Source organism: Rhinoraja longicauda, chromosome 12 (assembly GCF_053455715.1).
Source record: "Rhinoraja longicauda isolate Sanriku21f chromosome 12, sRhiLon1.1, whole genome shotgun sequence".
Lineage (NCBI taxonomy): Eukaryota > Metazoa > Chordata > Chondrichthyes > Rajiformes > Arhynchobatidae > Rhinoraja > Rhinoraja longicauda.
The window spans coordinates 15744450-15756575 of NC_135964.1; the positions used below are offsets into that span (position 1 = coordinate 15744450).

Here is a 12126-nt window from a genome sequence, read left to right on the forward strand (position 1 = left end):
CACCTGATCCCTAAGCCTGCTTCACTATTTAATAAAATCATGGCTGACCTGATTATAATCTCAACGCCACATTCTTATCTCCTACAATAACCTCTCAGTCCCTTGCTCACCAAATATCCATGCACCTATTCCTCACACACATTCAAAGACTCTGCTCCCACTGCCCTATGAGAAAGTTCCAAAGACTCGCAAAGCTCATCTCTGGAAGACTCGTCAATTTTAAACACTGATCTCTAGCTTTGGATTTCACCAAAAAGTAAATCGGTGTCTCCACATCCCTCTTTTCAGGACCCTTCAGGATCTTTTACATTTCAATTAAATCCCTGCTATCCTTCTAAACTCCAGAGTATGCAAACCTAGTTTGTTCAATCATTTCTTCAGGCCTTACACAATGTTCAATGCTGATCCCTGATAATGAAATGTAGGGGGATTCCTTTCAGAGCTCTTTAATCTGAGAGTTGAATAGTTTGCAACAGACATCTGCTAGAACCATTCTTAAAGCGGTCAAGAACCTCTAATGCCTTCCACAGCAGCAATATGGGATGCTACCATAGTGCCAGAGCTCTGCACAGCAATCACAAGTGGATGCTCTCAAAATCTTCAGAAGTCAACACAGACAACTGTACTCAGAGTAAACATGCTAAAGTAGTGAATTCCATAGGCATCGCAGGATACTTTTTCAAAGTCATCTAATCTAGTCAACTAGTTTCTTAGACAGAATTCTCCATTTCTAAGTAGCATTTTCGAGGTCTGGATATCAATATTATACAGCTGATTCACACTGCCTGGTGTATCTACCATAGTTTTAGGCAACCCATACAATCTGGTCTCTTTCGGTAAACATTGGCAAATTTAGAGTATGCTTATAGAACTATTTCATGGAGTATTTATTATAACATGGCCCTTTAACAGCAGGAGATTTAGTTGTGTTATTTTACTTGATCAGGAGTGCACATGCAATCTGCCGTTTATTAATCTTAAACACTAGCATTCTGGAGCGAGGAGGACTAAGGCAAGTGTTGAAGAAACACACATGGCTTTGGTGGCGAGTCTGGGTCAGAACATGGGCGTAGAGCAGGAGAGTAGCAGAAATCACAGAGGGAGAGCAGTGAGAGAAGCTCTCACAGAACTCGGAGAGATGAGGGAAAGTTATCTGAAGAAGGGTCTCGTTCCAAAATGTCACCTATCCATGTTCTCCATAGATGCTGCCTGACTAATCTTCTGGATTTTTTTGAGGATGTAACCAGGAAAATGGACAGGGGAAGCCGGTGGATGTAGTGTACCTTGACTTTCAGAAAGCCTTCGACAAGGTCCCACATAGGAGATTAGTGGGCAAAATTAGAGCACATGGTATTGGAGGTAGGGTACTGACATGGATAGAAAATTGGTTGGCAGACAGAAAGCAAAGAGTGGGGATAAATGGGTCCCTTTCAGAATGGCAGGCAGTGACTAGTGGGATACCGCAAAGCTCAGTGCTGGGACCACAGCTATTTAGAAATATACATTAATGACTTGGATGAAGGGATAAAAAGTAACATTAGCAAATTTGCAGATGACACAAAGCTGGGTGGCAGTGTGAACTGTGAGGAAGATGTTATGAGGTTGCAGGGTGACTTGGACAGTCTGTGTGAGTGGGCGGATGCATGGCAGATGCAGTTTAATGTGCATAAGTGTGAGGTTATCCACTTTGATGGTAAGAATAGGAAGGCAGATTATTATCTGAATGGTGTCAAGTTGGGAAAAGGGGACGTACAACGAGATCTGGGTGCCCTAGTGCATCAGTCACTGAAAGGAAGCATGCAGGTACAGCAGGCAGTGAAGAAAGCCAATGGAATGTTGGCCTTCATAACAAGATGAGTTGAGTACAGGAGCAAAGAGGTCCTTCTACAGTTGTACAGGGCCCTAGTGAGACTGCACCTGGAGTACTGTGTGCAGTTTTGGTCTCCAAATTTGAGGAAGGATATTCTTGTTATTGAGGGCGTGCAGGGTATGTTTACTAGGTTAATTCCCGGAATGGCGGGACTGTCATATGTTGAAAGACTGGAGCGACTAGGCTTGTATACACTGGAATTTAGAAGGATGAGAGGGGACCTTATTGAAACATATAAGATTATTAAGGGGTTGGACACGTTAGAGGCAGGAAACATGTTCCCAATGTTGAGGGAGCCCAGAACCAGGGGCCACAGTTTAAGAATAAGGGGTAGGCCATTTAGAACAGAGATGAGGAAAAACATTTTCAGTCAGAGAGTTGTAAATCTGTGGAATTCTCTGCCTCAGAAGGCAGTGGAGGCCAGTTCTCTGAATGTTTTCAAGAGAGAGCTAGATAGACCTCTTAATGATAGTGGAGTCAGGAGGAATGGGGAGAAGGCAGGAACGGGGTACTGATTGAGAATGATCAGCCATGATCACATTGAATGGTGGTGCTGGCTCGAAGGGCCAAATGGCCTACTCCTGCGCCTATTGTCTACTGATGCTAGAGTTACTCCAGCACCTCGAGTCCATACTAACATTCTGAATGTGCTCTTTACAACTCATCAAAGTAAGCAGATGGAATTGTGATTAGGCACTTTCAAAAGTTCTATGCTAGCAATAAGGAGCAGAGGTAGCGAGCAATAGATTTGGAGTCTTATAAATTTGAATGGGTTATGCTATATAAATGTTTTCATGAAAGAGCTTGTCATGTGCATAACTAGGGGCAGCTTGAATTTTGTGGTATTGAGTTGATTCTTTAACACTTCTACTCAACTTTCATATCTCTCTTTTCTTTATGATACAGAGAAGAACTATTTGGATTATTTCCTCTCTGATAGCTCTCCAAACATTACATCAGTCCCAGTCGGTTACTTGTTTCCATATAACCTGTTCTTTCTTGCATGCCTGTCAATTCTCCACTCCCCTGCCCTGTTACTCCAGACCCTCCACTAAGGGTAACTTACAGTCGCCAATTAACCCACAAACTAGATTAATTTTACATGTGAAAGGGAATACATGCAGTTACAGGAAGAAGTGGGACAAAGTCCACACAGACAAATTCCTCGGAGTGAACCTGAGCTCGTAATAATTAACTGCACTTTTTTTTGCCAGCAGTTCAATAGTTAATGTTACAAGACTGCTGTTACAGCCAAATTGGATGATTTTAAGAATTTCTTTTATCTGTCCGCATCCTGTAGGTTTCGGACATGGAATTCACCAACTGAACAAAGGCTAAGCACCCCTAATGAACTTTGTACTTCCAGAATAGGAGCCTGCTGTTATGTTATTGGATTTACACATTGGATTTGTTCAGTGTCAATGAAGTAATGCACACGCAAAGACCAGATTTTGTTATCAGGCCAATGTCTAATGAGATATAACAAAACCAGAGGGATGAATGCAGAATCTATTCACACCATTTTGATTTACTGAAATAAAACACAATCTTAGCTTGGCAAATGAATTTGTTTTATCAGATATTATCTCAATTTAAATCAGAAAAAATGACAAATAAACAGGACGACTTACAATTTAGTGAGGCACAATGTTAGTGAATGGTCATAGTGAACGAAGGGGATTCAGTAGCTCTAGGTTTTAATGTACGATTGGGGACGGGGGGACGACAACATCACTTTCCCACATTCAAGCTTTGAAGCATGCTAGTTGTGATCTGTGAATTATCCTTAAGGACATATTTGAATGTGCAAAGGATATAATAGGTGATTCAGGCAACGGGGCCCCTCTTCCATATGGTGGTCTGTGTACTTCCAGTTTGCAAGATCCAATTTTTAAATCATTACCTTAGATCCTTTTTCAAAACAGATGGCAATGTACATTATTGAAGCTTGCAGAAAGAACCAATTATTCCTGATCAACTAATTGACTGTGAAAAAACCTAAATTAGGGGTTTAATGTCCGTTAAAGGCCAAGATAGATATCTAATTAATGAGAGATACGGGGCCAACTCTTCAAGATTTTTCAAGATTAACTATCAACCAAAGTCAAATTTATATAATTTTTTTCCCCTGCCAAAATCAACTTCATCTGGAGTTAGAGGAAATGTGATTGAAATGAACTCAATGGGCTCCTGCAATGCTGCATGTGGATTACATGTACTGGAATGTGCCTCGTCTCTTTGGCATTGGTTCTTGTAAGAAAATAACTGCAGATGCTGGTACAAATCGAAGATATTTATTCACAAAATGCTGGAGTAACTCAGCAGATCAGGCAGCATCTCAGGAGAGAAGAATGGGTGACGTTTCGGGTCGAGACCCTTCTTCTGAAGCATTTTGTGAATAAACGGCATTGGTTCTTGATCGTAAAGTCTATCAGTGGGGTCTTTGATCAAGTGAACTTTGCTAATCTGCTGATTTTGAACCTCCTCAAGACCAGGAGAAACTGATTCACAAAACTAAGAGAAACTGACTGGCTAGGCTATGGGGAAACTGTGGGAGAATGGGACTGCCAGGATTACTTACAAAGAACCAACATGGACTCAATGAACTAAAGTTATTTTCTGTGCCATTATAATTCTCTGGTCCTTGATTATGGTTACTGTTACACTGATTCAGCAAGGTGAAAGGCATCCCATCACATGCTTAATAAACCTTTTTGAGAATAGATATATTTTGATGCATTATGGAGTTGTACCAACCGCATTTCACAGCCACAGTGTTGATAGTTTTAAAAATTTTAGTTTAATATATACATACAGCATGAAAATAGCCCTTTGGTCTACCGAGTCTACACAGACCATTGATCTGCCCTTCACACTAGTTCTATGTTATCCCACTTTTTAATCCATTTCCTACATATTAAGTGCAATTCATCGAGCCCAATTAACCTCCAAACCCACATGCCTTTGGGAATGTTGGAAGAATCCAGAGCACCTGGAGGAAACCCATGTGCTCACAAGCAGAACATGCACTCTCCACACTGACAACACCCAAGGTCAGGATTGAACCCTGGTCTCCGGCACTGTGAAGCAGCAGCTTTATCAGCTTCACTAGCTAATCCACCAAGTTCTGTTTAATATTTTGATTATGAACCATTGGTGGTGAATGAAAATTCAAAATAATTATATGCCTTGTTATAAAACTTTAGCTATTAGGAAAATGTTTTGTTATTTAAATGAAGTAATGCTGCTCATAAAAGTAATCCCTTACCTGTATGGACAAACATATGTTTCACATAGTTCTGCTTTGCAGTGAAGGTTTTACTACAAAGAGTGCATTCATAGGGTTTTTTTTCAGTCTGTCCACTTGTACTCTGCATTGTTGACTGAGATTGTTGTGGGTGCAACTGTGTAGTAAAGGTTGTAACATTGGGTTGCGGAACCGTTATAAATTGTGTCTGTTGGCTTGAGAGTGGTTGTGGCAGAGTGAACTGAAACAGTTTGCCACTGGTAGTGTTCTGAGTGGTGAAAAGTGTGGGTATATACGTACTCCCAGCGGTGCCAATGACAGGAGTAGTGCTAGTTAAGGTCAGTGGCATTCTCACGTTGGTGGCCTGGGTATCTGATTGCCTCAGATAAAGCTGAGTTGTTGCCTGCGACTGATTGTTTTGAGAGACTGAAATCACAGAGCTCATTGGAGCTTGCTGCAATTCTTTTTCACTTGCAATGTTTTGGGTACCTGTGGTATCCATTTCCGTGCTGTAAGTCCTTTCTGGAGAAGGAGCATTCAAGTTGCCGAGCTGTTGGCCGTCTTCAGTGGGAAGCTCATTCTGCTCAGATGGTCTGAAATCTGATTGTCCTCCTCTGCTCATGCCAGCAATGAACTGTTGGTCAATTGTATCAGCTTCAGTCCCATTGGAAGAGCTAACACCAGAGTCAAAACTTTCTCCTTTTGGTTCACTCTCAGTACCTTCAGCTTGGTCAGTATCTTCATTGCACTCTTCGGATTCATTTTGCTCTGAGGTGTTTCTTTTCTGTTTTCCATAATAATCACAATCATATTCATCTTCAGCCTCCTGCTTGATATGAACATTGCCCACAATGGTCTGGATGCGAACAGGGCGTGGTTGCTTGCGACAGTGTGTGGTTTCTGGGGTGGAAAGGTACCTCTCCATCTGCTGTGTTCGCTCTTGGATTCTGGTTATCCAGGTGGGATTATTTACATTCTCTTCCCTCTGCAGGACCAGTTGCGTGCTGTGATGGCTGACGACTGGTGCACCGTAGAGCGATCTCTCTCCAGTGCCATTTTGTACTGGTATTCCAGAGCAGGCATAAAGGGAGGAATAGATTCTCTCAACATTACGCTGAGAGTGAGCTTGTACATACCCAGATTCGGTATCACTACTCTGCTCCGATGAACCAGATTCTGGTGTTCCTCGTGATGTTACTTGGTTCAAGTCTCTTGATGTTGGGTAACTGGTGCTTGTGACTGTTTGAGAGACAATTCGAGTGCATTCATCAATGACGGTTTTGATCTGCAATATGCTGGCTGCAGTAAGGATTTGTAAGGCCTCACTCTGGGATACCCGAAGCACCCCACTGTACATGAAATCGATCAACTTCTGAACAGAATGCACTGAGACCACAGATGGAATCTCAATGTCACTGTATCCCAAAAGCAACTTGTCTTGGAAGAAGGGGCTGCCAGCAGCCAATACACAGCGGTGAGCTCTGAGCATACTTCCATGGATTCGGACGGTCACATCGCAGAAATGTCCCCGGTTTCGCTGCTCATTTAGTGTCTCGAGCACAGAGTTGCTGAAGTTGTGAAGGTTGATACTGTGAATGCGCTCTGTCATTCCCTTCCCATTGATGTTACCTACATTACGAAGAGAAAATGCATGCCGTTTCAATTTTCAGAAGGATTAGCCGATGAACAATATACCAAGAGAGAACATGCCACTTTGAAATAAAATACCAATACAGGTTCACCACCAATTTTCCGGCAACTGGTGGTCTGGAACCTCCTTTATTCCGGGCAAAATTACGAGCGCGCACTTGAAATCCCCCACGGAAGTCCCCCCGAAAATGTGGTGCCTAGGCCGGGTGAGGTGGCCCTTTACTACCTCATCGTGATTTCTGCAGCCGATCGGAGGGTCGAATTGGACCCTTGCAGCCGGGCTCTGGAACTCTGTCCTGGCCAGAGCCGGCAGATCCGTTCCCCAGGCCAACATCTGAGTCTGACTATGCAGGTCGTTTTCTTGCCCGCACAGCGGCCGAGGCGGACTGCTCCGGTACTGTTGAACTCCTCTCGGATTCTGGAACCGGACGGAGGGGGCAGAGGGCGCACCTGGCCTACCCCATTTTTGGCAGATTTGGCAACTGCCGCCTGGGCTACCCGTGCAAGAAATACAAGTTTTGCTGTAAAATTAATTTAAATTTTAAATATTTGTTTTATTTACGTTTCTAGCAGTCCATAGTGCTTTAGAGATATGGGAGGGGTGTACCTAAAGGGTCAGAGGTGTATTGCGGTATCATTATCACGTGACCTTTGTTAGTCTGGCAAGGCTTTGGAACCAAGGGTGCCGGAAAATCGGTGGTGGATCTGTACCATAATTGTAAAAAGCACACAGGAAATTGACGTGGCTGTATCAAAATTAATTATTAAAACACATTTAAAATCATTTATCATTCAACTTTGATAAATAATATGGAAAATGCATGCTTCAGAGTAAATACAAAAGCACTATAAATTGAAAATATTTGAAATCAAGCTGCAAGAGTCAAGCAAGGAGCAGACAACTGCAGAAATTAAGTGATATTTTCCAATACTTCCAGACAGCATTAATCAGTATCTTAAATTGCAGGATTTCTGCATGTATTTTCAACACTCAAATCTCCATGGGTTCGAGTTGCAAAATTTTATAATTGTATGATTCCCCAGCATTTAAAATTGGGAAATCATTGATCAATCCTGCTCTAGTTTAGCCTAACGCAGAATCTGTGATCCCCCTTGATTTCAATGGAGATTGCAAGGTTACAGATGGAAAAAAAAGTCAAGTTCCTTTTTCTAATTACCGTGCTGTGGTTTAACTTACAAATTGTTTTGAGGAATTTCTAGCTTAAAAAAATAATCAATGCTACTTTACATTTATTTACTTCATTTTTTTACTAGCCCTTAAATGTTTCTGGGCATTTACATATCCCTGCAGATCTGACAGATCGCAGTGCCGGGGAATAAACTCTGCCAGTTATCGAAACTTGCAGGAGTATATCTGAGATGGGAACTACATGTGGAACTACAGGGAGGCCCTGCACTGCTCAGCCCATGCTACTGGGACCCATAATGCTTCAAGGCAGTGAGATACGTTTGTATCTCGATCAGAGCAAGTGGGAACTGTAAGCATCTGTGCCAGCTGAAAGTGAGAATGGTCAAATAGGATTAAACTGTGCCCGGGTATTTCATTTTTTTAAATAGTAAGTGTTGGAAATACTCAGTGGGTAGAAAGTGCTGATGTAACTCAGTGGGTCAGCCAGCATCTACGGGGAACATGGATAGGTAATGCTTTGAGACCGACTTCACCTCAATCAGTATGAAGAAGGCTCCCAACCCAAAATGTCACCTATCCATGTTCTCCGGAGATGCTCCTGATCCACTGAGTTACATCAGCACCTTGTCTTTGTTGGAAACCAGCATCTATAGTTCCTTGTGTCTACATCAATATTTCCCACCTACAAAGTACATACCAACTTTATTGTTAAACATTTAGCGATCTTTTTTTTCTTTTCCACTCACTAAATGATGCTACAGATCGTTCAAAAATAAGTTAACTTTTTAAACAGCAGAACAAATCTAGATTACAGTTGATCCATCACTCTGGCAATGAAAATTTACTTAACATTGGGATTTCTTTTCCTTCATAACTTTAAATATTATTAGAGAAGTTTCAAAATTCCCTCATGGAGCATTAATATTCAAGCTGTTCCTTTGTATTAACACATTATGCAATTGCAAAATGACTAAAATTTAATTTATGGCTGACTGCTGGAATTAACAGTCCAGTGTGGTAGTTTCTAAATAAAACTCTTTGTACAATGAAAAGTATTACAAGGGCAGAATTCTCACCACTGCAGATGTAAGTGGCCACCATCTTGAAAATCTCCTTGTGTGAAGAAAGAAATTCATGGGCCATCTTGTCTCATGTAATTGAACATATTACTGGAATGATTCATCGAGCTAAGATGTTTGGCTGTATACAAGAACAAAAAAAAAGTTCATATAATCTACAGATCTACTTTGCATGGTACAATTCTGTACAGCAGCCATTACGGATTTTATTGAATATCTTATATTCTGAAACAATGCCTTATACAAAGTCACAGAGCAGAAACTTTATTCTAGCTAGCAAGGAACATGTTCAGTTAAGTAGCACAGGAATTTTATTTTTTACTGCCACAATGGAGATTCTTAAAATGGTGGTCAAAAAACTGAATACGTTAAATGCCAATCTGAGTAAAACTGATGGAGCAAAAATGAAAGTCAGTGCCTTAGACAATAGACAATAGGTGCAGGAGGAGGCCATTCGGCCCTTCGAGCCAGCACCGCCATTCATTGTGATCATGGCTGATCATTCTCAATCAGTACCCCGTTCCTGCCTTCTCCCCATACCCCCTGACTCCGCTATCCTTAAGAGCTCTATCCAGCTCTCTCTTGAATGCCACCATCGTAGATGCTACTATTTTATGACACACGAGGTTCTGATCATTGATGTTCTACAGTTCAATTAAACTGATAAGATACTTTTAATAAGTTCTGATTATGTAACAGTGACTGGTATAAACAATTTGTAAAATTTACTGGCCCATTTCTTCAAGTTCAGAAAAAAAACCAGCATCACAAATCATTAACCTGACGTTCTGATCAGAATTTAGTTCAGGGAGTTAGTCAAATTTTCATTGTCAACTTCGATATTTCATTCATCTCGCTGAGAGAGGGAAAAAAACACAATTCCAATAAACCACAATTCTAACTTTAGGCTCAAGTAATACACTAATTGACTTTATAAAGGGGCATACTAGTGAACAACAGTCTGTTAACAAAACCATTACTAATTAGCACTAATTGCAATAATTGCGGCACGGTAGCGCAGCGGTAGAGTTGCTCCTTTACAGCGAATGCAGCGCTGGAGACTCAGGTTCGATCCTGACTACGGGTGCTGCACTGTAAGGAGTTTGTACGTTCTCCCTGTGACCTGCGTGGGTTTTCTCCGAGATCTTCGGTTTCCTCCCACACTCCAAAGACGTACAGGTATGTAGGTTAATTGGCTGGGTAAATGTAAAAAATTGTCCCTAGTGGGTGTAGGATAGTGTTAATGTACGGGGATCACTGGGCGGCACGGACTTGGAGGGCCGAAAAGGCCTGTTTCCGGCTGTATATATATGATATGATAGATAGGTCTTCACATGTATCAATGATGTGGATAATTGAATACTAAGAGAGTACTATTGGATGAAACAGTGAGACTCTCTATTGTATTCTAATTGGGCCAAGGAGATATGAAATAATTTAATACTTCAACCATTGTGGAGCATCTAGCAGTGAAGTTTTCATCAGTAATAAAAGGGTCATCAGCCTGCATCATATGCTGAAATACTGTTTTCATTCTCATAACTTTCTGATTTAAAGGTGGAGGTGTGCCATTGTGCAACAATGACAGATTAACTGGTGAATGGAGATTATACAGAGGACAAGTTGCAACATATTTTGCTCTAGACATAACTTGGAATGTAGTAAACAAGTTAAAATGCATGTAACCAAGGGCAAACCAATTGTTATGCCAAATCTTCCAATTAGTCATGCAACTGCCAGCACCAATGAGGTTTCCTTATTGCAAAATGGCAAGACCAGCGTTTACTTAAATCCAGTAGAGGCAGAGCAGTGAGGAAGAAGTGGTGTCTTTATAATTAGGACCAGAGCTCAAAACTCGTAAATGGATTGAACTATATTCTTAAGTGTAATAAAGGGATAGAGACTTGATTTAAAGTACTGAACAGCCAAGATCAAATTGTGTATCAGAAGAGACTCAAAGGGTCTATAAGAACAAAAATGACAACTGTGCATGACATTTTTGGGCAAATACATTAAAGATGCTATACAAATGCAGTGATGTGACAGACTTCCAAAGGTTATTTATTAAATTTGCAATAATCATAATTAATCATAAATTATGTGGGTTGTAGGAATCTACATGAAAGCCTATTTTCATGCCAACTGCACGCGCTATCACAAAGACAACATTTCACGCCTATTTTGGATTTTACATCTCAGAGCAGCATGACAATTTTTGTTTAAACAGTGTCCTTCAGGCCAACTAAACATAAATCTCTAATTCAAGTTATGAGTGCTTTTGTTCAAAAGTGAATCCTACAGTCCATGCCCCAATCCGGAGGTGTTTATTAAAAATTGTTAATGATGGAAGAAATATTGTTTTTAAATACACGGGTGCATGCTATTTGCAAGGATATCCTAATAATACATAAAGTGGCAAAGTTGCATTCATACATTTCTTTCAGTTTAAATCTTGAGTGTGGTCAAAACATCAAAAAAGAGGAAAAATAGTCAAGTCAAACTCCGAAAATCTGGCATCATTGGGACTTTAATGATGTTGGACTGCAAAACGTTCCAGTAGATTCTATATTATTCCTATTAATAACTATAGCCAGTTTGAATTCTCTCTTTTTATGAAGTTAGTGTCATAATATGCCTTTCAGAGAACCAGGCGAGTATAAAAGGAGGATGGGATGAGTTTTGAATGAAGATGGGAACTGGGGCTCAGCAAGTTTAAAAGCACGAGAACAAGACCCAGGACAATTTCACTGGGAATGGAGCTCTAGTGACTTTTAAGTCTGTAAACAGAGCCCCATGAGTTTAACAGGAGTTTAACATCACCTGTGACCCAGACTCTCAGCATCTGAATTTCAGAACAACTGGATTGCAGATTATCCTAGTTTTAGTCTACATTTAAAAGTTTTTACATTTTCATTACTTCCTGCAGAAGAACCTTGGGAATCTTTGAAGAGTGTACAAATATAAATGATTCACTTGTGGAAACGGATGTTCTTCCTTAAATAAAGGCACAAAGATGGTAGAGGTTCAAGGTATCCTTCCTTTCATTAACAATTTTAGAATTGCATCCACTGGGAAACAGATACAGGAGTGACTAGTGCCGATGCATTTCAAGGGGAACACAAGGGACAAA

The 12126-nt window shown here is 40.8% G+C and overlaps 1 protein-coding gene across 5 annotated transcripts in view; it reads right to left on the reverse strand.

Annotated features, from left to right (window-relative positions):
* The window catches only part of zbtb20 (zinc finger and BTB domain containing 20), a 230607-nt gene that overhangs the window by 32048 nt on the left and 186433 nt on the right, over positions 1-12126 (reverse strand). For 4 of the 5 annotated variants that reach the window (XM_078409123.1, XM_078409120.1, XM_078409119.1 and 1 more), the window contains 2 exons: positions 8994-9117; positions 5139-6746 (listed from right to left, as the gene is read on the reverse strand). In XM_078409123.1, the coding sequence (XP_078265249.1) occupies positions 5139-6746; positions 8994-9060 (1675 nt within the window). In that variant the 5' untranslated portion in view covers positions 9061-9117. The remainder of the gene's footprint in view (positions 1-5138; positions 6747-8993; positions 9118-12126) is intronic. The other variant, XM_078409122.1, reaches the window with a different exon arrangement.